The 25,085-nt window shown below is 37.7% G+C and overlaps 1 protein-coding gene across 2 annotated transcripts in view; it reads left to right on the plus strand.

The window, feature by feature from the left end:
* The window catches only part of ST6GALNAC3 (ST6 N-acetylgalactosaminide alpha-2,6-sialyltransferase 3), a 496,695-nt gene that overhangs the window by 306,414 nt on the left and 165,196 nt on the right, over nucleotides 1-25,085 (plus strand). For both annotated transcript variants that reach the window (XM_046645637.1, XM_046645638.1), the window contains exon 3: nucleotides 3,000-3,409. In XM_046645637.1, coding sequence (XP_046501593.1) covers nucleotides 3,000-3,409 — 410 coding nt within the window. The remainder of the gene's footprint in view (nucleotides 1-2,999; nucleotides 3,410-25,085) is intronic.

A 25,085-nucleotide genomic window follows, 5' to 3' on the forward strand; every position in this document is an offset into this window, starting at 1 on the left:
TTTTGACACCTCAAATCCGTAGACATTGTTGTCCGTCTAGCGTATTTTACAGGTGCACAATAAAAACTAAATCAAAGAAGTAAAGTTAAATTAATGTAATAACTGTTAGTATGCCAAATACAGTGGGAAGCACAAGAATGTTCATCAAAGTAATTTTTCATTATCCAAAAAAAGTCAGATAATAACTAAATGCTCAGCAGTAGGCAAATAGGTACACTATGGTATATCCATACAATGGAATATTGTGGAGGCATCAAAAATATCTCTGAGGAATATCTACTGACATGGAAAAGTTTAATGATGTGAAATTAAATGAAAAATCTAGGTTGCCAAATTGTATAAATGATATTTCTCAACTTGTCTAAAGTATTATATTTAGTGGGAGGAAAATGCAACAAAATATTGTAATAGTTGTTGAGTGATGAAAATATAGAGTTTTTATTCTTTTATCTATTCTTTTTTTATTTTTCAAGTTTCCCACAATGAATCCGTAATACTTTAGTAATCAGAAAAAAAGTTTTTTAAAGCAGTTTGAGGAGTTTTGTTATAATATTTGCTGCAGGAGTCTGTGTCCAAGGCATCTCAAGTCTAACAGGTCTGGGAATGATCTCCTATCTTCCTCCCCTGATCCTGCCCCTCCTGAAGCCTTCTTCTCAGTTCAAGGCAGCTCCAGTCTTTCAGTTGCTTAGGCTAAATGTCTAAAATTATCCTCGACTTCTCTCTTTCTCTCAGATCCTATATTCTATCTGCTGGTCAACCCAGTAGGCTCTACCCTCAGAATATATCCAGTGTGCGACCAGCTTGTTGCCACCTCCTCAGCTATCATACCTAGTCCAAGTCCACCTCCTCTCTTGCTGGGATGGTGGCAGTAGCCTATTCTCCCAGTATCTACTCTTTCCTCCTTGTGTCAGTTTTCTACACAGCAGCCAAAGCTGTTAAAATATAACTCAAGTCAGTCATGCCCCTGCTCAGAGCCCTCCAATAACTCCAAAGTAAAAGGCCCACATGGTGTCTCCCTTGTCATCTTTCTGGCCCTGGTCCCTACTTGCTCTCCTCAGTGTCTGCCAGGCCACATTGCTCTCCCTGTTGCTCCCCTCCTACCTTGGAGCATTTGCAGTGGCTGTTGCTTTTACTTTGCAGGAATGCTTTTCCCCCAAGTGCCCGTGGCCAGCCCTCTTACTTTACTCAGGTCTTTCCTCAGATATCATTTTTTCTTGAGGCCTTTTCTGATCACTCCACCAAAACACATACACACACATACACGTGCACACAGACATGTGCACACACATGCACACATGTACACACATGCACACACATACATCCTAACCCCTTTCCTTGCTTTAATTTTCCCCATTTAGCACTTATCTCCATCTAACATACTATATCCTATGCTGATTTATTTATTGCCTTTCTCACCTTGTTGAATGTAAGTTCCATGAGGGCAGGGATTTTTGTTTAAAATTTTCACAGCTGAATCTCCAACCCTGAGAACATGCCTAGCAGTTGCTCAAAAACTACTTTGGGTCCCGGCCATGGAGAGGAAAGATTGTCTGTTATGATTGTGTGGTAATTATCCTGCCTCTCAATTTACCCACCAAGATTGAACCTGTTGATATGTTGATAAGTTTCTTCTGGATTGCTTTTCTCTTTGTCATCTAAATCAACAATTCTAGATGAATTGGAAAAGCCCAATTCTTTCTTAATATTAAGTTCAGTGTTTAGGCTCCTAATAAATTATTTTAATTAAGTTGCTTTCTTTTTCTAACTTAACCACAATTTATTGAGCTCCTATAGTATTCCAGGGACTTCTGGAGAGTGGAGTTAAAATGAAGAAGACATTGATTCTTCTCTTCCAGAGCTTACTGTCTAGTGGACAGAGATAATTAAACAATAAATCAAAGTACAACACAACTAATAAAATAAAGACAGTATCCAGTGTGAGAAGGGCCACTGACCAATAAGCACAGTAAAAATACAGGATCAAATTCCACAAAATGTGGAATCTATAGAAGGGAGATGAGAAATATTTATATCAACAGAGAACATTGCTCCTTTATCGCTGTTTTGAAAGATAGAGTGACTTTTCCTCATGAAGGAGGGAAAGGGCAAAGAAATGTATTTGGTTTGCTTGGGAGGAAAGACTGCAGGGGATACTAGAAAGAGCAGTGGGTTTAGAATTAGAAGATCTAGATTTGAATTTACCACTGCAACTTGAATCTGTTGTGTGAAAGTCCTGAAGGCTGATCTTAACCTCCGTGAGTTTCTGTTACCTCATTGATTAAAACAGGGAGGCTGGTAGTTAGACCAGCACTAGAGACCATCTCTATACTTCCCTTCTCTGAGTTCTTAAAGGAAGCCTTTCCTTATCCTTCTAGAATAAACATAAACACAAAGGCCAGTTAACATGATGACACAAGGGAATTTTTAAAGGTTTCTGTAATATTTTTCTAGCCTGAGACTTGTCTTAAGTAGTTCTGGGTTCTGAAAATCTTTTTCAGAACCGACCTCATCATTTGTTGAATTCTTCATATTTTTTTCCACTGGTACATAGCTATTCATACATGTAAGTAACATACAGAATTGATGCCTGGATACATTCCTTTTGCTCTTCTTTTTTAGCCACCATCCTTATTAAGGAGATCAAATCTTTCTCTATTTCCTTATTTCATTTGAAATTATGGTTTTGGATGAAAAATCATTATTTAGAGTGCAAAACAAATGACTGTTTTTCCATTTAATTTTCAACCAAAACAGGGGATAAAAGGTAAAACGATTTCTTATCAATCTGTAGTCACTTTTTAATGGACACGTTCTCTTGGCTTGATAACCTATGGCAGCTACTGTAGGATTGGTATATATGTTTCACAGATATTCCCACACTCAGCAATGACACATAATAGCTGAAGTTTTTGTTTTCCCAGAGCAACTTGTTTGGATAGGTAGAACTTATTAATTTACGTATTTCTCCTCCTTGCCTTGTCTCTCTTTCTGTTTTCCAGCCTTTGCAACTGGACTGTGACCTCTGTGCCATAGTGTCAAACTCAGGTCAGATGGTTGGCCAGAAGGTGGGGAATGAAATAGACCAATGCTCCTGCATTTGGAGAATGAACAATGCCCCCACCAAGGGTTACGAAGAAGATGTTGGCCGCATGACAACGATTCGAGTTGTGTCCCACACCAGCGTTCCGCTTTTGCTAAAAAACCCTGATTATTTCTTCAAGGAGGCAAACACTACTATTTATGTCATTTGGGGCCCTTTCCGCAATATGAGGAAAGATGGCAATGGCATCGTTTACAACATGTTGAAAAAGACTGTTGACATCTATCCGAATGCCCAAATTTACGTGACCACAGAGAAGCGCATGAGTCACTGTGATGGAGTTTTTAAGAAGGAAACTGGGAAAGACAGGTGAGTCCTCTAAGAAGCAGCCTTGTTGTCCTTTATGCTGAATCTTTGCTGAGGCCTTTTGCCACCCCTCAAATGAACAGAGCTAAGTTTCAAACTGGTTGTTATATGTTTTTGACTGGTATGATTACTTGATGAGCCAGCAGCTAAGCCCCATTTATTCCACTTACACTAGCTTATGTTCTCTCCATTTTGATTGGCTTGAGGTTCAGAAAACACTGGATGCTTCCCCAAGATATCTTTAGATTTGTTCTTATTCAGCTCAGTTTGCTATTGATTAAACTGGATTTTAGCTGAAAGCGGAAGTCTACTTGTTTTTGTTTCCAAACAGAAATGTTAAGGAATTTTAAGACCTAAACTCCTTTGGAAGTTGTGGCAAAAATTTACCTGAGACCACAAACACAACAGGCTATTGATTTTCTAATAAGCTTTCATAGCTCCTTGCATGCAAATAGACCCTATGGTAGTGAGCACTATAACTTGGAATCCAACATGTTAAGCAGAATATCATATTGAAATTATGCATTACCTAAAATCATTAACAGCAGATTCTTGGAGTGGAAGGAGGTATACATAGCATTCATTCAATCATCCAAAAAACAGTTTACATTTTTTCATTACATTTGTTTTTTTCTGCAGCATTCTATATCCTACCCTTCCCACTTCCTTTTCTTGGGGGCTCCTTTCTTATTCTTCTCATGCTTCCTCTCTCTGCTCCCTCTTCATCCCCCTCATCTCTCACATAACTCTATGACCCACCATTTTTTCTTCCTCTTTAAAACGATAGCCAGTATATGGAGAAGTGGAATTATGCATCACTCAATCTTAATTCGCGTATCTAGTTCTAATAAAGAATTGCTAAGCAATATATTGAAACCGTTGTTAAAGTTTTGAGTTATCTGTAAATTTTGCTTACATGTGTAATAGCCATGGTTAAATTGAGTGTTGGCTATAATTCTAATATTAACTTTCTGATTTCCTCAAAATGTATCTTTTTTAGTATTCACTATTGTCAAATCTAAACTTTTAAGTACTTGGGGGTATGTATTTGTTTGGGGGGAGTTTCTGATATCTCTGGGTGTAATTTGAATGCTGATAATCATTATAAATCTTATTTGGACCAACTCTCCTATTGAAAATGTGGGTTGAATTTAGCATTTTCTAACTCTGAGCACCAAAAATGCACAGCTTCTAATGAAATGAAAGACAAAAATAGGCAGAATACTGGCCCTTTCCACTGTTAGAATTAGCAAGAGGAATCCTAATGGTTAGATTTGAATTAGTGTAGCTTAAGCAGTGCAAAGAGACAGGCAGTAGAGATAAAAGGAGTAGGTACATGCTTCAAAGAAATACTCTCACATATAGCACCATTCTATATAAATATGACTGTTCTCAAGGGGCTTTGGAAATTTCTGGTCTCATTAGCCCAGAGCAATGCAATTAATTAGATATATTTGGTTTTGCATTAGTCATAGTTAGCCCTTGCGGTGTCCCTTAGTCATAACTATAAGCCCTGGAATCATTTTGGGGTATCAGAGAAGAGCTTAGCATGCCTGTGTTCCTACGCGTTCATACCATGTTGGCTTTTGATATGAACAGTATGAGGATTCAGTAAGGCAGGGCTGTCACAGATGTGTGATTGTACAACAAGAACTGAGAGACAATAGCTTTGGGAGATTCATTTTCTTACTGGCTGTGATGAGGAAGCTGTTTGTCTAGTGGGAAAAAGCTCACCTCTTAAATTAATTTGCAAGCATCATTCAATTGGTAGAGTTACCAAAATAAAAGTAGAAAGAAAGTTAAAATGATTTTATGATGTTTTCTTACTGTTTTCTTCACTGAGTCTATTCCTGTCCAGTCGCTTCACTGAGTACTGCAACCAAAGAAGACAATTATGCTAGTGTTTCGGAAATGAGCAGGACAGATGGTTTTGGTAAAATATGGCATGGATGACAAAAGGTTGACCAAAATGGGCTCAAAGACTGCTGTCTCCACTGCAATTTAAATCTATATCCTAACTTTAGCTGTGTGGATTTTATTATCTAAGGATTTCCCATAGTGACCTGGTATTCATAGCCAAAGTTCAAACAAGAATATTTTTTAACTTTTTATGAAGGAAAATGTCAAACTTACGAAGTAGAGAGACTAATTGTGTCATGAACCTATATACCCACTGCTCAGATGGAATAATTATTAACTCATGGCCAGTCTCTTTTTCATCTATACCCCTAACATTTCTCCTTCCCCAAAGATAATTTGAAGTAAATCCCAGACATCATATCATTTCATTCATAAATATTTCAGCATATATCTCTAAAAGAAAGACTCTTAAAGATAAACACAATGTCATTGCCCTACAGAAAAGTCAGCAATACTTCCTTAATAACATTATAAAGTGAGTTTTCAGATTTCTCCAATAAGGTCTCATTAATATTTTTAAGAGTTAATTTGAATCGGATTAACATAAGGTCCATACATTGTTCAAATCAGGATTAGCATAAGGTCTATACCTTGAAACTGATTGATATGTCTCCTATATTTCTCTCAACCTATAGCTTTTCTTCTCCCCATCTCCCTTATTGAAAAAGCCTAGTCGTTTGTCCTATAGAGCTTTCCACAATCCAGATATTGCTGATTGCAGCCCCGTGGTATTTCTTCTGCATTGTTATTTCCCTATTGAGGCTTTAGCGGATTCAGGTCCAACTTTTTTTTTTGCCAAGACCATTAGGTGGTACTTTTATTGGAGGAATACTGTCTAGTTTTCTCTCTTTTTATGCTAACCTAACACTCATTAATGATCATTGTCTAGATGCAATAATTCATTAAAGGTTGCAAAATAATGATATTTCATCATTTCTTTTTCATTTATTAGCTCATATAATTTGTAAAGAGAAAGTTGCCCTCATTGACCTTTTGGTTACCATGAGATAGAAGATAGCACAGATCCTTTATCTCTCAGTTCTAATGCATTGGTTCCCTAGCATCCTTCAAAAGTGACCAGTAAGTTTATTATTATCAATATTTATGTATTAATTTATGTACTTAAACATGTTTAAAGTATTTCAATTCGTTAAAATTATATCGTTATGCTCAAATTGTCCTTTTTTGGGCTGTGGCAACCTCTTCTAATTAATTGGCTTTTGAGTCCTTTTGACATGTCTTTAGTAGTCTTGGATAGCTTCTTTGCTTCCTGGTATCAAGGATGTTTCAAGCTCTTCTTGTCCATGCCCTAATGCAAACCTAGATTCAGACATTTCTCCAAAAACATTGGTCCTTTTAGTATTTAAGAGAGCATAATCTCGGCGCTATAGGCGCTCATTGCTTCTGGGTTGGTCTTTGTTTCTTGCTTTTTTTCACTGGACAGAGTTAGTATATAAACAATATATGCTGAATGTGTTGTTTAAAGATAAAATTATTATGAGTTCAGACTGAGACTTCTAATTCAAATTCAAGGCTACCAGGTTTTTATTTTACCTCATCTATCTTACATCCGTTTCTTTTTTCTACCATGTTGACAATCACACGTCCTAGTGACACCAATGTAATTATTTACCTGCATTATTCCACAACATGCACACGACAATCTTAGAGTAACAGCACAGCAAGCAATATGAATACTGTAAACATTTCGAGATTATTTTTGCAACAAAGAAGACCTTTTAATGGCAAGCACTCGTGGGGATCCGCGCTCACAAAGTGTGTGCTCGTTATATCCTAACAAAATTTTATGTTTCTCCTAAGCAAATTGGAGTAAGTTAAGTGGTAGCTGTCACTGCAGGTGTGAGGGTGTAAGGAAAAAGGGATATCCATTTAATTTGACGTTTGTCGTAAAGCTCTTTGGGCTGGTTGCCTGTACTGATTAGAAATTTTTAGCAAGTGCTCATTTTTGCCATCAAGATTTCAATGGAGAGATTTTGTCACTGTTGTGATGCATAGTTTACAGAATTAAAAAAAAAAAATCCTTAGTAGTTAAAGTGGTTCATGATAGGAAAATGATTCAATGGATCTCCTCAAAGAAAAATTTATCTTTCAGCTTGCTTCTTGAAATTGGCAAAATCCTTTTTAAAAAATATAAGCTCCTTCCCCAGTTAAGGTAGGCATTTTTCATTTTTCCAGTCGTTTTTACTTTTGTTTTAAGGAATTCCTCATTGAGGAAACATGAAGTAGTAAAGGAAACATGTAATACTGTTAAATTTCTTAGAATGAGTTTAGGCCAACTCATAAGCGTATTGGGATACTTTTTCCAAATGAAGTGAAATTTAGTTTGCTTTCTTATCAGTTACTGACTAAAATTATTAGGCTTGTCAATTAGAAAGAGAGATCTTGTGGGAAAGTCTGAGAGAAGAGGAAGAGAAGACTGCTTGCCCTTTCTCTCTTCATCTTCCGGGGCCCAGTTTTCTCTGGAATTCTGGATCTACTGGGCAGTGGTCACCTTTATATTTTCACTTACCAAATATTTTTCTGGGAGACAACCACCTTCAACTAACCAGAAACCTTTGGGATTAAAGGTCTTACATTCAAAATAATCTGGACCAAAATGGATCTCTTTTTCCCCTTTGAATGATTGGTATGCATAAATAATATTAGCCTGCTGATATTTACGTATTTGCATTAATACATCTTAAGGCTGAAATACTCTAGAGGTGCTGTAGGGCTGATGATGGCACATGGTGCCACACTCAACATTGAAAGAATGTGATTATGTGCCTGGCCGTGTACAGATGCAAAACAAATGTTCACTCCCCTGGAGAAGCAGCAGAGAGCTAGCGTGAGATATTCTGCCTACCTGTGGGCAGGTGGGCAGTTGCAGCTTGCATCCCACTTTAGACATACCTTGGCAAATGTAGGCACATTATTTAATTAAGCAATAATTGAGAAACCTATAGTCCCCATTAAAAGCACAAAGCTAATTTAAGGCTGATAAAGGGCCCTGAGCTGCCCTAAATAGGTCTTAATTAGCTGGCACCAATGTGGCTCCGCCTTCAGGGATGGATGAAATTAATGAAAGCTAGCAGCAAATAGATCAATGTTTCAAGACGTTACTGCCCGAGGTGCAGAGAATGAGAAGGGAGGGAGTTCTTTGAAGGATCATTTAGGAAACAGGATACACAAAAGTCACTTTCAGAAAAAACTGTCATAATGGCAAACTGATCCATAAATATCAAGATGGCTGTATGGCTCGTCTTTGCCAGCAATCTCCGTCTATTCCCACTCAGTCTTAAGGAGAGAAAAAGAAATCAGCGATGTGTTGTTTCTCATTGCCTTCTGTTGGAGACAGTTTTGTCATCTGGTGTGGGTTTTAAGTGCAGCCCCGGTTTTGCTATTTCAGCTTGGCCATGTCGAATGTTTCTTGTGCCACTGCGTATGGACTTTGGGGTTTAAATTGGCTAACATCCCTTAGGTTTGCAAACCTTTAGTAGTTTCTAGAGTGAAAAGAAGTTTCAAGACTTTCCCCTGAGAATTTGGGAACTCTCAGAGTCCCTTCTGTTGGGGCACAAGGCAGGCAAACAGTGCAGCAAGGAGGCGGGGCAAAAAAAAAATTAAAAAAAAAAAAAAACTGTACTAGTGGGAGAGTCAGCCAGGAGGCACAGAAACATGACTCGTTCACCCAAAGAACTGCTATTGCTCTACGCTGACTCTAAAGATGTCTAGTAATTTCTAACCCTGGATAAATAGGTACTAACCCCCAGAAAACCTGGATCAAGAGAAAATAGGCAAAGAAGAAAAATTCTTGGATTGAAAGACAAGACAGTATTAAAAACTGTACTTTCCTTTTTTTTATTTTTGAAGATGGTCTTTGCAAATACAGCATCTCAGCACTTTTTCAGGAGCAACGTTGACACACCTCTGTTAAAATGAATTAGTGTTCCCACCCCAGCTGATGTGTTTGGCAGGAACAATGAGTTCACACAGCAGTCATGGGCAGACTCAGAGGACTCCTGAGACAAAAAGCATAATAAGGCATTGCAAGGGCTGTTTTCAGGCTAACAAGCATTGGGAAACAGGGGACTTCCTTTTTCCCATATTGATGATGGCATCCAGTGACCTCCATTAGGCCCCCTCTATAGTACATGTGTTAGAAATTAAAAACTCAATAAAAAAGAGGGAAGAATCTATTTTAATAATGGGAGGACAGCAGGGACCTTTGCCATTTATCAAGATATCAGTACCAGCCTGTCATGTGTTTAAAAACCTACACATGCACACGCACACACACTGGGTGAAACTAGGATATATTTGACAAGACAATTTAGTTTAGGATTAAAACAAGAGAAGCATCTAGGATTCAATGACTATATTTTAAAAAGGAAGGCTGTGCAGATCACTAGTTGTAGAAATCAGGATTTGCAACCAGTCTGCTTAGGGAAATAGTGTTCTTTTGGGCCTGAGCTATGACTTGGCAGAATGGCTAGATACACAGCCAGATTATACTGCATGGAAAGTCCCAATAGACGCTTACGCTGAACATTCCTTCAACGCAAAGGCTTTTGGACATGACAAAGGATGTGAAACTCAGAGATGAATAGGCCTAAATTAGAGACCTCATTAGAACATATCCACAATTTTAAGTTTTATAAAGGCTTTAAACCTCTTTTCTTTTTCTATTTGTTGATTTGAAGTCATGGATTTATCTCTTCAGTCGATTTGTTTCTCTCCTTCTATAATTTGGATTTCTCCTCTCTTTTGATTTTTCTTTTTTACTGCCTCTGTCACTCTTCAAGTTTATGTCAAAATTAAGAAAATTAAGAATAGTTATATACTTTTCCTTAAGAAATGTGAGCCAGGGGCAACCATTTCAAAATAACCTTCACAATGTTTGAGATGTTATAGGAACTCTACAAATGTTTATTGAATTCAATTGTTGCTCCTCTGAAAACAAAAATAAGAGATTTCTTATTAGATGTGATATTATTGACCTTCTAAATGGACTTCTCTCCTCAGGTTTTTTTCTTACTAAAGAGTGGGTTCTCCAGCTCAGTACAATAGTTTTCTTTCTTCATTCTTTCTTTCTCTTTCTTTCTTTCCTTGTTTCCTTCCTTCTTTCTTTCCTTCTTTCTTTCTTTCTTTGTTTCTCGCTCTCGCTCGCTCTCTCTCTCTTGCTTGCTTTCTTGCTTTCTCGCTTTCTCTCTCTTTCTTTCTTTCCTCTCTTTCTCTCTCTCTCTCCATCCCACAGTACTTTTCAAGCTTTAATGTGCATATAGTCACCTGCTAATTCAGGTGATTTAGGGTAGAGCCTGAGAATTTGCATTCTGAACAAGCTCCCAGGCTAGGAGAATGCTGTTAATCTGCAGATGACACTTTGAAGTGTGGTATTTTAGATTGTTTGAAAGAAAGGACAAGACAATGTTTCATTGTTCCTTGAACCAGAGAAATACATAAGTGAAGAATAGTTATTTCCCAAATTGCCTTGGTAATTTGCTTGTGGTTGGATCCCAATTTTGTGACTATGCCCTGTTCCTGGCCAATTAATCAAGGGGCCCAGAAGTCCTCAAGAATCCAACTATGGACGGACTTATCTGACATTATTGTGTTTATTTGTCCATTTCTCTCATTGGACAATACATTTCTTAAGGTCTGTGCCCATCTCCATTTTATTCTCAGACTTAACATAGTGGTGGTTTGCCAGCAAAATACCAAATAAATGTGTTGTTTACACTCTACTTCTTTCAGCTGAGTGGCCCACAGATGCTTCAAGTCCAGAACCTCAGTAATAACTCGCTTTCTTTCTTCTATCATTACCACTACTGCCGCTCTGGTTTAGGCCTTCTTTACCTCTCAGGTGGGTGACTACTCACATAGTCCTGCCTCTACACCTTTGCGGAGATTGCTCCCTCTGCCTAAATTGCACTTCGTCCATCACCGTGCACACAAATGCATCTTTTATGACTAAATCAAATGTTGCCTCTTCCAAGAAGCCTTTTGTAGTATCTCTAATTATAAGTCATATTTCTTCCTCTGAAAATCCATAGCGTTTGGACTTTTTTTTAAGAGAAATCATCACTGTCTACCATGCATTATTGCCATTTATGCCTCATCTCTCCAGGTGGTCCCTAAACTCGTTGAGGGAATGCCAGCTCTTATCTATTTGTTTTCCTGCACTTAATATAATGTTTGACTCTGACAGGTATTCAGTAAACATTTGATGAATGAGTGAGTAAATGAATGAGTAAATGAATGAAAGATATAATACCTGATAGGGTTTTTTTAAGTTTAGAAGTCCCTTGCCACTCACTGAAATACTTGTTAACTTCAAAACACTTTTCTTCAGTGTGTAGGGGTCACAGTAATGCCAAGTGAGGCAAGTTCTAGGATTGGATTTTGATAGAAAAGTTTCCACACTTCTACTCAGAGAGACCACCCCTTGCTGTGTCTTACCCAAAGGTTGGCAAATCTATTACCTTCTCTCGGGATTTTGTGACTGGGTACTGGGTTTTTAATAAGTCACTGACAGAGCCATTCCTCAAATACAGGTTTCCATTTTAGTTTCACTTCAGTGGCAAAGTAGGTTCCCAGGACTTCGCTCACAATTCTGTTAGCTGTCATTTGTCTGTGAGAAAACAACCCTAGCACCCAAACCCAAGATTATACTCCTGGGTCTTAGGAAGCAAATACAACCACTGCCATAGAAGGCAGAAAATGAAAGACCTGAGGCAAGGAGAACTGATCACTACCCAGCTGTACGTTCTAATTGTCCCCTAGAAAACATTTTCTTCTTTGATAACAAAGAAAGTGAATTGTCTAATGAAAATACTTTTAAATAACTTCATGATGAACATAAAGGAAAAAAATTGGTAACACTGTTTTCCAACCCACTGCATAAGTGTTGATGAATTTGTACATAGACTCAGAGGAAAATTAATGAAAATATTTGGACATAATTCAAATGATGTCAGTCTTTTACTCAAAATCCTGGTATGGTCCCCTATTTCCCTTGAGTAAAAGCACAAGTTGTTACAATGACTTACAATGACTTCTAAGGGGATCTGGCCCCCTGTTTCCTCTCTGACCTTTATTTCTTAAACTTCCCCCGTGCTCACTCTGCTCCAGCCACACAGATTGCCAGGTTGTGTCTCAGACACACTAGACACCCTCCTGTTTCATGTCTTTACTTTAGCTCTCTGCTGGATCACCCTTCCTCCGCATCTACTACATGATCAGTTCCACCATCTCCTTCAAGCCCTTGCTCATTTGTCACCACTCAATGAGTCTACCATGATACTACTGAAAACTGAAATCCCCACTTCCCATAACCAGCATTCCCAGTGCTCCTTACTTTGTTCTGCTTTTCCTTTTTTCCCATAGCACTGTTTCCTTTCTAACATTCTATATAATGTACTCATTTATCATTTATCGTTTTTGTCTCTCTCTCCCACTAGGATATAAGTTCCCTGAGGGCAGGGATCCTTGTCTGTTTTCTTCACTGATATATCCTGAGCACCTAGAGTAGACCATGGCATATAGTAGATACTTACTATTTGCTGAACGAATGACCGAGAGATGAAAAACAATTAAATAAATAAAGGATTCAGGCAAACTTGCAAAACTTGTCTGAGGGGAGCTACCAAAGAAGTTTAAAAGGAAGAAAATGCATATATTCAGAAGCTCTACAATTAAGCTAGGCGTTTAAGGCAATTTGTCCTGCTATTGTTCTTTAAAGGGATACTAGGATGGCAGATCTCTTAGTCAAAGAGGTCACCATGTCACTCAAGGAACTGGGCTGACTGATTTTTATTCTTCAGTACATGGACCAGTTGTTTAAACAGAATTGGCCAAATTAGCTAGTTTCTTTGGTATTCAGCAGAAACAGAAAAAAAAATCACTGATTCTTACTTGGTTTGGTAGAGCGGTGGTTCCAAAACATGAGCCTACATCAGAATCACCTGGAGGGCTGGTTAAAACTCAGATTGCTGGGCCCACCCCAAGAGTTTCTAAGTTGGTGGTTCTGGGCGAGGCCTCAGAGTATATATGTCTAACAAATGCTGTTGTTGGTGGTCCTGGGATCACACTTGGAGAACCACTGTGGTAGAAAAAGATTCTAAGGTATCAGGAATCATATTCAGTTATTTTGAAAACATTTGGTTCTATAATCTTTATACTATTGGTGTAGTGTTATGTGAACATGTAAAGTTATTTTTAATGGTGAGAATTTTTTAACCTTCTGTGAAAATCCCACTGCCGCTCTGTCATTTTGTTCCTTGCTTTCTTAAGATCTTGCTCCTCTGTAATCGTGCCAGATGGTGCTGCTCATTAGCTTATGAGGAAGTGATGCTTTATCATTCTAGACACAGAGACAAAGCATTCTGTTCTCTGACTTTGAGTCAAGAATCAACATTGGAGTATATGTTCAACCTACTATTTGCTTTACAATTTTGCTCATTAGGTATTTATTACCCTGACAATATATGAACTAGTCATTATCCCTCTGTCATGTGTTTCTTTTAAATTATATTCATTTAAAGTTCATATTGGCACTGTTTGACAACTGCCATCATCACAGCATTACCTCCACTAATATGTAATTGCTCTTTTGCCTGAATTATCTGGGTGAGGTGGTTATCCGGGAAGCATATCCATAAAATTAAGATATTGGATAATATTCCATTTTCTGACTCACCATGTTCCAATTGGATAATTGGGGCAATTGGTATTGCTGACTTGTAAAAAAGCAATAAAACTTGAAGACAGAAACTAGTAACATTATAACCAAAGTCATCATGTTCTTTTTCATTCGTTGTATTCTTTCCTTATAGGAAAGCGGAATGGGGAAAGCATATGACTCAATGAAAAGTGTAAAAGAACTAAAGAAAACAAAACCTGAAGCCTTAGTGAGATACTGACAAGTGTATGGGGAAACTTCTCCCATGTGGAGAATTAGTTAGAATTCAAGATCTGAAAAAAAAAAAAAACCCCATATTTGAGATATTCAGTTATTGGAGCAAAAACAATTTTTTAATTTATAATTTTCACTAAAAGGGTAATTAAAGTTAGTGATGATAACTCATGCAAAGGCTCTATTACAGGCATATATGTAACAGTTTCTTGATGTGATGATAGGTTGTTTTTTCTCCCCAAGAATGCTTCTCTACACGGTCAGAATATTAAACATGTCCAATTTTCTTCATCTTTTGTTGATTGGAGTGTGGGAAAAGAGAAGCGGTCATAGATGGAGGCTTCTAGGGGAGGTTGTCAATCTGTCTTAATTCTTCTAGTTGATAGTAGATCTTTGACCATTAAATCTTTATCAGCTAAGATGTTAATATCCTTGTGATGAAATGAGTATCCTACAGCATAGTTATATCATTTTGGAGGGGCAAAACTCTGAAGATAAATGCAAAACAAAGAATGGTTGCTTTTTCAAGGTGACTTTTCCACGACACATTCTATATTTCTAATATGTCATGCAATCCTAATCTGTCAGTCCATAACAAATACAGTTGTGTATATTTAGGAGTGCATTAATTTTTTTTCCATCAGTGGAGCAAATTTCACTTATTCTTCACAGCAATCATAATTAATTTGCCCTTTATCTCCTCTTTATCTCTTTACTTCACTCATAACCCATCTGATAGCTCACCACTCCACCTTAATTAGGAGAGAATTGCCTTCCAAAGAGAGAACCATTGGCAACTCTGTCACCTGGAAAGAATTACATAAAATATGTTAAAAACAGAAATGACTTCCCAACTGGTTCATCATATTTTCCTTAGCAGGTGGATTCTTGGTGGGCAGAGAGCACGTTTCTGGTGTTTTTGCTGCCAAGCACATTGTGGGTGTTCAATAAATATTAAATAATAAGAAGAATTTCCTAATTAAGATGAACATTTTTCTATATTAAGCAGATGGTGCTCAATAGGAGTAGCCCATTATTTACAAGTATGACACAAGGTGCTGGCAATTGTCTAGGAAACATGGCTCTCACTTCAGATGCTGACTCTATGTTAAAGCAAACTTTTGTGATGAACAGCTTGATCAATATGAGTTAACGTTTGTGATAAAAACTGTGAATAGGGATGGACTTTGTGTGTATAAGTCTATAATTCTGTTGTTTTGGTTATTAATATTGCCTTCTACTGTAAAATTATTTCTTGCTATTTGCTGCAAGGAAAGTTTTGGCAAATCAGTGTCTATCTGGTTTTATCCCATAGGCTCACCATTTGATTTGAATCTACATTATAGCCTGATTTCTAAAGAGATTTTTCTTCCAAGTCCTTTGAGTATCTTTGTGGTTACTAAACTAGATGTGAACACCTCCATGAGATTTGCAATGCTTATATTAGTAGCTGAAACCTCAGTGGAACTAACGAGAGTTAATTAGGCATTCCCAAAATACACATCATTTTATGATTTTGCAGATCACCCCGATGAAAATAACAGTCTAATTTCGTCAAGTCATGTAAATTATAGTGAGAGGGATGATGAGAGTAGGCAATTCTCAGTTCTTTGGAGAAGTTAATTTTGTTGTCAGCACATCCACATTTCCAACAATCACAAACCACAGGCAGAACCTTCTAGCACAAGTGAGATTTGGTGATCATATACTGTTTCCATTTCTAGCGTCTGCCTTCTATATAGGGTCTATGCAAATAGGGGCTTTCAAGGATGTAAAACTAGCAGCTTCCTCGATTAGGAACTTAGTGAGCAGCTGCCATGCTTTCTCGTAAAGGATAGAAAACATCCTGTTTACTAACATACACCCACATGCCCTCACCCACATACACTCACGTCAAGCTATTCTATTTAGGCAGAGTGTTTATTTTGGTTTGAGATAGGCAGCACAGAAGTGTGGTGTTATTCAAGGATTTTACAAACATTTCATTCGTTCTTTGAGCACATATTCCCTGGATGCTGACTAGGTGTCAGACATTGTCCTAGATGTGAGGATTCCACTGATATTTGGAATATATTCTCTGGTTTTATTGGGAACTCATCAGAGGTTCTGGCATGTGTTGGCAGGTTCTTTGCATCCAGTCTCACCTCCCTATTTTTAATATTTATAAATCATGCTCATCAGGCTGTCAGTAGGTAGGAAATGAAAGTAGTCAAGAAGCCCTGCCAACACAGAACAGATCCCAGAGTGAACTAAAAATATGTTGACCACAAGGATGTGCAGCAAACAGATGCATTCTTAAAGCAGCCAAAATAAGTATTGTGCCAAAGTCCAGGCTTTACTTCATGTCAGATAATCAGTGGGCTAGAGATTTCACCTGTGCTCTCCATAACCCAGTTAAGAAATCATGACCATGTGCTTTTCTATTAGCCTGGAGGCTGCCCAGAACATGAGCTCATAAATACGTTAGCTTAAGTAAGGCTTGTGATAATATAGAAGATGAATCATCCTATTTTGAAAAGTATGTATTCTATAACTCAATATGTCTGGAGTCCTCCCAGAGACTTATATGATTTTTCTCCCTCATTTCCTTTAGGTCTTGATTCAAATGTCACCTTATTAGACAGCACTTCTTTGACAACATCCTTCATTTGCCCCCCATCTGCTTACCAAAATCTATTGTCCTTTATGTCACTTGCTCTTGTTGGTCTTCCCCTCCCCCAGACTGTAAGCACCATGAGAGCAGGACTGTGTTTTACCCAGTGCTGTATCTCTGCCCCCTCGAATAGCACCTGGCACATAGGTGATGCTCACTACCTAGCTGTTGAGTGGATGATATGAGTCTCTTTGGAATTGTTACTTCCTTAATTTAAGAAGCAACACTGGTCAAGAACTCTTAGGGTTGGACCAGAACTTAGAAATCTCTACCCCACTGCATCCCAACATTTTTCATACCAATATTCTTTTGTGCAATTTTAACCCCACAGGCTTTATGCTTTGAAAGATGTGATCTACAAAAAAAACACATTTATTAAGTAGTATTCATTTCTCTGTCTTTATAAATCTGAGATGAATATATCTTCCATCAGAAATTCTGATAACAAGAAGTGATATAGTTCCAACCGAAAACCAAAAAAGTGGCTGTGTCGATGAGACTTTGTATTGGATAAATAAATGATTCCTATTTGACTTTTTAAAATTTTATACATAGCTCAAGAATCACTATTGTCAACTTCATGATCCCCTTGTACAGAGATCTCAGTAAGGAAACTCCAAAATGAGCCCAACACACACATGTTGTGAGTGAGGAAACCTAAGGCCAGGGAGATTTAGTGACTTTCTCAAGGCCACACCTCTTATTGTAGGGACCCTTCAATCACAGGGTCTTCTTAATCTTAGACCAAAGCTGTGTTTACTGGTCCATGTGGCTTCCCCACCATTGAACTGAGCACTAGCTGCAGTGCTTCTCAAATGTACTCCATGGACCACCTGTTTCAGAATCTTCTGGAAGGACTTGATAGAAACATAGCCTCTCGGGCCTGTGGATTCATCATCTCTGGGAATAAGACCTGGGGCTCTGCATTTTAATTACTTCCCCAGGTGTGTCTTACACATACTGGTGTTTAAGAACCAGTGACCTATTATATGCCAGGATTCTTGACTCTCCTCCGTTTGAATTGGAAAATAAAACATTCAAATCTTATCACCAAACCATATGAATATGCATTTATTGAACACTTTTTGACAAGCAGCTTTACTCAGGGAGGTACACTGGGCCATGTTAACATCTGTTTAGTTTTACCATCAAGTTAGATAATATAAGCTATAAGGTACTCTGCTATTTTGGGTTTAAATATAACTAGTTCATTAATTTCTTCCACAAACCTTGTAGAGTGCAAGGTGCCAGGGATTCAAAGATAATTGGGACAGCCCCAGTGTCATTGGGGGAGACACATGTGGTTTCACGAGCTACGGGGAAGCCCTGAAGGGTTTGTGATGCCTCTATATGAGGCCTCCAGAACAAGTAACAACCAGCCAAGCCAGATGTCTAGCAGGCTACATTTGTAAATCTCTTTGCAAACTCCTGGACATCTTTCCAAGTCCACGAAATAGTCTCAGTCGTCACAAAAAGAATAATGAGGGGATCTGGGAGTTCTCAGAGGTGGTGGTTAAAAGCAAAATGTCTATTAGCTATTACTGTTATTGTTGTTATTGTTATTAGTGCATAGGACCCATAACCACTGTCCAGTCACATCATCCTTTACCTTTGTTCCAATAAATGTCCCTCACTCTTCATCATCTTTAGGAATGAATCATGTGGTTCATCAGCATTATTACTTCTTGACATCCAACCTTGAGATTGAACAATTCAAAAAATTTCCCAGAAAAGGCTTTGTGTGATGTTAATTTAGTTCTCTGGATGGTGAAAACTGTTTAAGACATTTTTCAAAGGTTAGGCTATTGAATATTTAATACCATGGAAATTGTCTTAGGAAAGAGTTGGAGACTTAAGGCCACAAAAAAAATGAGGGAAAATATTCTTGAGGAAACCTTAAAAACTAGAACTTCTGAGAAGAATGTTAATGTGATTTTTCTCCATCTTGAAATTTCCTCAGGCATGTGTTGAATGAGCTGACTCAATGGTTGTCGTTTTGTTGTTCTTTCCATGTTACTTTGCAATTCTCCCTGTGGCCATCATATTGATTTCAACACTGTGGTCATCGTTATAGGAAAATGAAGACATTAATAACATGGTCTCTATGGACAGATTGCAATAGAAAACCTTATAAATAATTGCCCACTAATGGGAAAATTGAAAATATGTACTGTATTATAATGGTCATAATGTAATCATTAAAATTACAATTATGTGACAATGAAAGAACTCATTATGCATTAGTTTATCTTTACATAATGTTAATAGCTAATGAAAGTGTGACAATTACATCTAATTAAGTTTAACAACGTTTCTGCACTTCTTGTAAACAGACTATATTTTGCTCAAAACAGTGTATGTGGAGGCATTAGTGAAATAGAGGTCCATCTCTATTGTGAGTTCTGAAATGTAACCATCAGTCCTATCAGAAACCGTAACTTAATGCCTTTTTGTTAAATGAACTTGAAGTGTGTGTTCTTACCAAGGGCAGCTTTATAAAAAGGTTTCTTGGATTGTGCCATTGATAGAGTTAAAATACCTATTAGCCCTTCCCCTCCTCAAGTGTGTGTGTGTGTGTATTGGACTCATCTGTGTTTTGTCTATAACTATAGGCTTGCTGTACTCTATTTTCAAGTTAGAGGAGGTTTGCCCAGATTTGGGTTATAATGATGGGTGGGAGTTGGTGTTGATTCTTTGGCATAGATTATAGCACAGGACTGTCCCCCACATCCTGTCTGTGTGACTTAGGCCAAGTGTTAGCTCTCTGTGCTTCAGTTTTCCCGTGCGTAAAGTAAGGTTGAAATAATATCTGCCTTCTGTACTTTTGTTAGAATTAAACTAAGTAATATTTATAAATTTTATAGCTAGGACCTGGCACATGGTAAGCATTAGTAAATATTAGCTATTATTATGAATTATTTTACATCCATATTATAATAGCAAGAGAACAATTCCAAGCTAACTTTTCCTCCACTGATATTTTAATGATTTAGGTAATCATTCAGACTTTTATGTTTCATTCCTTTAAAAAGAAGTCATTACATGTATCATCTTGAAAAGAACATAGGGGTCCTTAATATGTAATCAGCATGTTCTCCACTATGGAGTTTTGAGACATTTGAGCTCTGGAAGACATTGACCAAGTCACCAGGGTTTCTAATTGCTTAGGTTTCACTTTCAGAATGATGGACTATGGGATTCCTTCCAGACCCTTGGCCACTGTCATCAGTCTTGGGTCATCAGGAAGCAGAGACTGTTCAAGGAAGTCCAGGTAGAAGTTGGCAGACTTGGTCAGTTGCTACTGTACTTCCAAAAAGCTATGTCACTGGTCTTTATTTTTCTTCTGTTCTCCTCGTATGTTATGCATAAATGAAACATTCCCTCCCCAAGAGGACTCATTCACTCCCATAGTGTCAACCATCACTGTTACACGTTATCTTCATCTCTGATATCACTTCTAAACACTAGTCTCTTAAATTAGGTTAGCTATTAGGCATTTTCTATGTGAAACTTAATCTGTCTGAAACTTGGCTCATCTTTCCAAACCACACTCTGATTGCGTCACCCAGTCCACCATCTCTTGCTTCGTAAGAATGAATATATGATTATGTGCTTTATTTCTATTTCAAGGTTCTCATTATCTCATGTCTAGACCATTAAAATTTTCTCCATCTATTCTCTCTGTTCTTCATCTTTTGCCCTTCGATCCACGTTTTATACTTCTACTAGATTAATTGTCCTAAATAACTTTTGCATTTCATTCACCTATCCACAAATTGTTGATGGCTCTTCACTTCTGTAGCATCTTTCATCTGGCATTGTTGTCCTGAGAATTCTGCCCTACCTTTTTTCCAAGTTTCTCACCAACTAGTCCTTACAAATATTCTCCAGCCCAACCAGATGAGTTAGCTCATCAGCCCCTGATGCACGCAGCTTTCTATCTTTGTTGGCCCTCTTTCTCCAGCTAAAATGCCCTTTCCTTTGTATTCTTGTCATGTGAATCTGTTCAGGCACAGCTCAAGAGTCAACTCTTTCATGCAGCTGTCTCTAACAGCTCTGTTTATCTCCCCCTCCTATAAATTCCTCAGGCACTTATTTTTCCTGCCCTGTTTCTTGCACTTTGTACAGGCTGCTTTGGCTGTTTCTTATCCTTTATGTATGATTCTGGCTGGCCAACAAGATTGGCAAGATCGGAAGCCCCTCAAGGCTGTCTTACATCTCTGTGCAGAGCATTCGGTCTATATCAGATCCTCAACAAATATTTGTTGATGAGAATGTCAATTTTGTAAGCACTTGGAGAAAATACTCAAAAGCCTTCTTGCAACTACTGAAATCTGCCTGGAGCTTATTTATTACTTAAAAGTCATATTTTATGAGCCTCCTTCTTATAGGAGTCTTATAAAACTTGGCAGAATTAAGCACAATCCCCCTTACCCTGAGTTTGAAGACCTTCTCCTTGGGGAAGTATCCTCTTAGCTGAAGCTTTATGGAGATGACAGACATGCAGGTGTCTGCACCACAGCCCGGGCAGCCTGCTCTTCTGCTGAGGGCACCTAGCTGTCTCAGTCTCCCATCTTATAAGGGCCCTTAACTTACCTTACCCCTGGAAGAATAGGTTCTGAGTCATCTGTAGCTAATGCTACTTAGCAAACCCCAGAAACAAAAGCAGTGAACACTGAATATGCTTGCCTCAACGTTGTCACTAACTAGGTAAGCTTGGGTAAGTCATTTCCCACAGTCTTTAAGGCTTTCTTTCCTTCACACTAAAGTGGGTGAAGAGCTCCAACACTAGAATTTGATGATTTTTACATTTTTTTAAATCAGAAGCTAGATAGATCAAAATAAAATGAAAATTGCATTTTGGTAAAAGAAAAATAACATTCAAGACAAACCTAGTTGACTTTTTTTGGCTCTTCATTTCATGAGGCAGATACATCATAAATTCTCTCCTTTCTCTCTCTCACACACACATATACAATGATAGACATATACAATTGTCTATCAAATCCATTTTTTCCAGAAATCTCTTGTAACCTCAGTTCTCCTCTGTGTGGAAAAAGCTGCCCATGAAATAGGACATGGGAATAGGATAAGAAGCTGACTTCCTTTTAAAATGCTATATTTTATACACTTAAAAACTTCTGGCTGAAATATGTAGCTAAGTTGCCTTCATCGATTTTTTTCTCTTCTATAATGCTGAGTGATTTACCTTTTTTGAGTTAGGGGTATTGAATATAACTGCAAGTCTTTTTCTTTCATCTGTATCATCTAAAATTTTTTTATTATTTAACAAGAATAAAGCAAAGAAATCGAGCAGTTCACCAGCTTACACAGGTGGTCTTCGAGAGTGAAATATTGGTGGCGGTGCATCTTCATCCTTATCTTGCTTTTCTCCTTGTGGTGACACCCTTTTGCCATCCCCGCTATCTCTGCCTGTTGTGCTCCCCCTTTGCTCTCCTCTCTCTTCCTGGTACCTGCCCACTCTGTTCCCTCTGTATCTCTTTGTTCTTCCTCAGAGCTCCCACCTATGCTCCTTATGCTTTTTGGTGCCATGGTTTTTTGAGACAGACTGATTTGATCACTTCCTTTCTTCCTTCGTTTGAAAGCTTTCTCTATCCTATGTATCTTCTAGATTTCCAGTAATGAGTGTCCTTCTTGGGTTTTGTTCTTGTTTTGCTTTCATTTTTTCTTTTTTTTTTTTAACTCTACGAGAGAAAAGGAAAGCGATTTTATCCTCCCTCTTATTCCAGGTTTCCCTAACTGTTGCATTTTGTAATGTGGGTATGCAATACGGCTTAAAGTCCAGAAGAATAGTTAACAGCGTGGGAGGTGGAATTATGCATGACTTCTACTTTCTTTGTTATAGTATTCTATATTTTCTGAAGTTGTTTCATGGTAACTATGTACAAATATTTATAGTTAGAAAGAACAAGCAATGAAACTATTTCCATTTGGGAAGCTTAACTATCTTAATGAGTGCCTGGCTTGGGGTCTTGTTTCTGACTCTCCATCAAACCTCCTTTTCCTTGTCTGTCTGCACCACCAAGTGTGACTACAATGGCTGGCTGAACTGGAGATGGACAGCAGTCCATGGGGATTGTGGAAGTGATCTGATGGTTAGCAGGCACCTACAGAACTGCAAATCGTGGGTCACTTCTTTTGAATCCCCAAGGGCAGGCTCTTGCTGCCAGTTGTTCCTAAACAGACGAAATGCAGAGAAAGAACACTGACTGCCTCATGAAATCCAGCACCCTTAGACCAATGTGACAATTGTTTTTGCAAGCTGCTCATGACAGCAGCTAGGGGTGAGACGTGATGAGGCTTATTCATTGTGATAGCATCATGTGGCGATTACAGAGGTTTTTAAAATTTATCTATGTATTCATTTATTTTACCATTCTTATTGATTGCTTTTATTGATTACTGCATGCTTATTTAAATCACGTGACAAGTGTTGCTACTTGCTCACTCCTCACAGATAACAACCTCAAAAAGCAAACCATGGCGGGGTACCCAGAAACTGAGGTGGCAGGGATCAGAGACAGAGGTAATAAATGTTGGCCAGAGAGCAGTCCATTTTTGCATGTTCAGAACATTATTGCCATTCATTGTATGCATGGGAACATAGGCACGGTATCTCATGACTAGAAACTGTCATGTTTGAAGCACTTGTGTCTATCAGGCTGTTAACCACATGCAAGCTTCTATCCTAAGGAATCAACTCACATCATATGAGAAATCAGCATTTCATTTATTTTGGCAAGAAACATTTATTGAACATCTACTATGTGCTAAAAAACTTGCAACAATGAGTAACGTAGAAAGTGCTTTTTCTAGTAAGGGATGCAGACATGTTAACAAATAAATGCAAAGCAAGATTATAAAAAAGGTATTTTAGAAGAGGTAGCTATTTACAGGATACAGTAGAAAGAGAAGCTAATGCTTTGTTAAGCCATTTTTTTATTGTCATGTGAACAAAATTGTCTTCGTATTAAATTCACTGTAACTGGCTGATATACATGTACAACTGCATCTTATGAGCTGTCACTGAAAGATGACTTTTTATTGCCATTTTATATTTTGGTAATTGATATTTAGTACTCTTAGTCACTTAGTTTCTCAATATCTCCTTTTCTTTATCTATAAAGTTGAGATAATTCATGTATTCAATATTTAAAAAGTATATAGGTTAGGGACATTAAAAAATATATATCAGAAAGTTGATTGAAAATATCAAGTAAGATTATGAATCTGAAAGCATTTTGAGAATATGTATAGAATGAAGGGTATTATAACTGTTATCATTATTAACTTGCATATGGAGAAAACAAGTGATTAAATAAATATATACATATTATGGAAGACAAATTTATGAAACACGTGCATGTGTCACATGGTGAGGAAAATCTGATGTTTCCTCTTTCAGAAGTAAGGAACGTTCTTATTCAGTTGCTAGAGCAAAAGTTAAAGGAAATTTTAGAGGTTTGACATTCTCATGTTTGAGTGATAGATCACAGGTAAAGATTGTCCTGAGTGCTAGGTAAATAATTGAATAAATCTAAAAATGTGAAGTGCTTTATCCTGAGGCCCCGGAAATACTCTCCTTGAATAATGTTATTTAGCCAAGGCTAAAAAGACTTAACTATAAATACCTTAAAATTAATGTTTTTTTCCTTTCTCAGAAAGTAGTTCCTGTAGGATTCAGGTCAGTATTTCAGTCTAACTTCAAAATAATATTCGTTTTCATGTGTTCAGGGTTGTATTGGTAGATTATTTTCCATTGATGATTAAATATCTGTGAATCATAGAGAATACCAATTGGCAGCAGACCTATTGCACAGTGCTTTGCCCTTTTCTAAAATTCCTCTATATGGAGTCAAAAACCTAAATCACATTCCTCATTTTTAAAACTCCTTCAAATGAAATTTGTAATCCAATCCCTTTTGCATTAAAGCATTTGCTGCAAAAAGGACAAATTTTCTCTGTGTCAATACACAATTTTCTAAACTCACTTAAGCTCAGACTGCTAATAATCAAATAAGACTGAGTGCTAAGCTCGATTAAAGGACAGTTGATTGAGCATGACAGTAATTCCTGAAGGACCTGGAAGCCCACCAGAATATCGCATTTGGGAAACTGCTGGTCGCTGAGGCTACAGCTTGTGAGCTAAAGGGATGTTGCTTTCTTTTAGAACG

This window comes from Equus quagga, chromosome 18 (assembly GCF_021613505.1).
Source record: "Equus quagga isolate Etosha38 chromosome 18, UCLA_HA_Equagga_1.0, whole genome shotgun sequence".
In the NCBI taxonomy this organism is placed as follows: domain Eukaryota; kingdom Metazoa; phylum Chordata; class Mammalia; order Perissodactyla; family Equidae; genus Equus; species Equus quagga.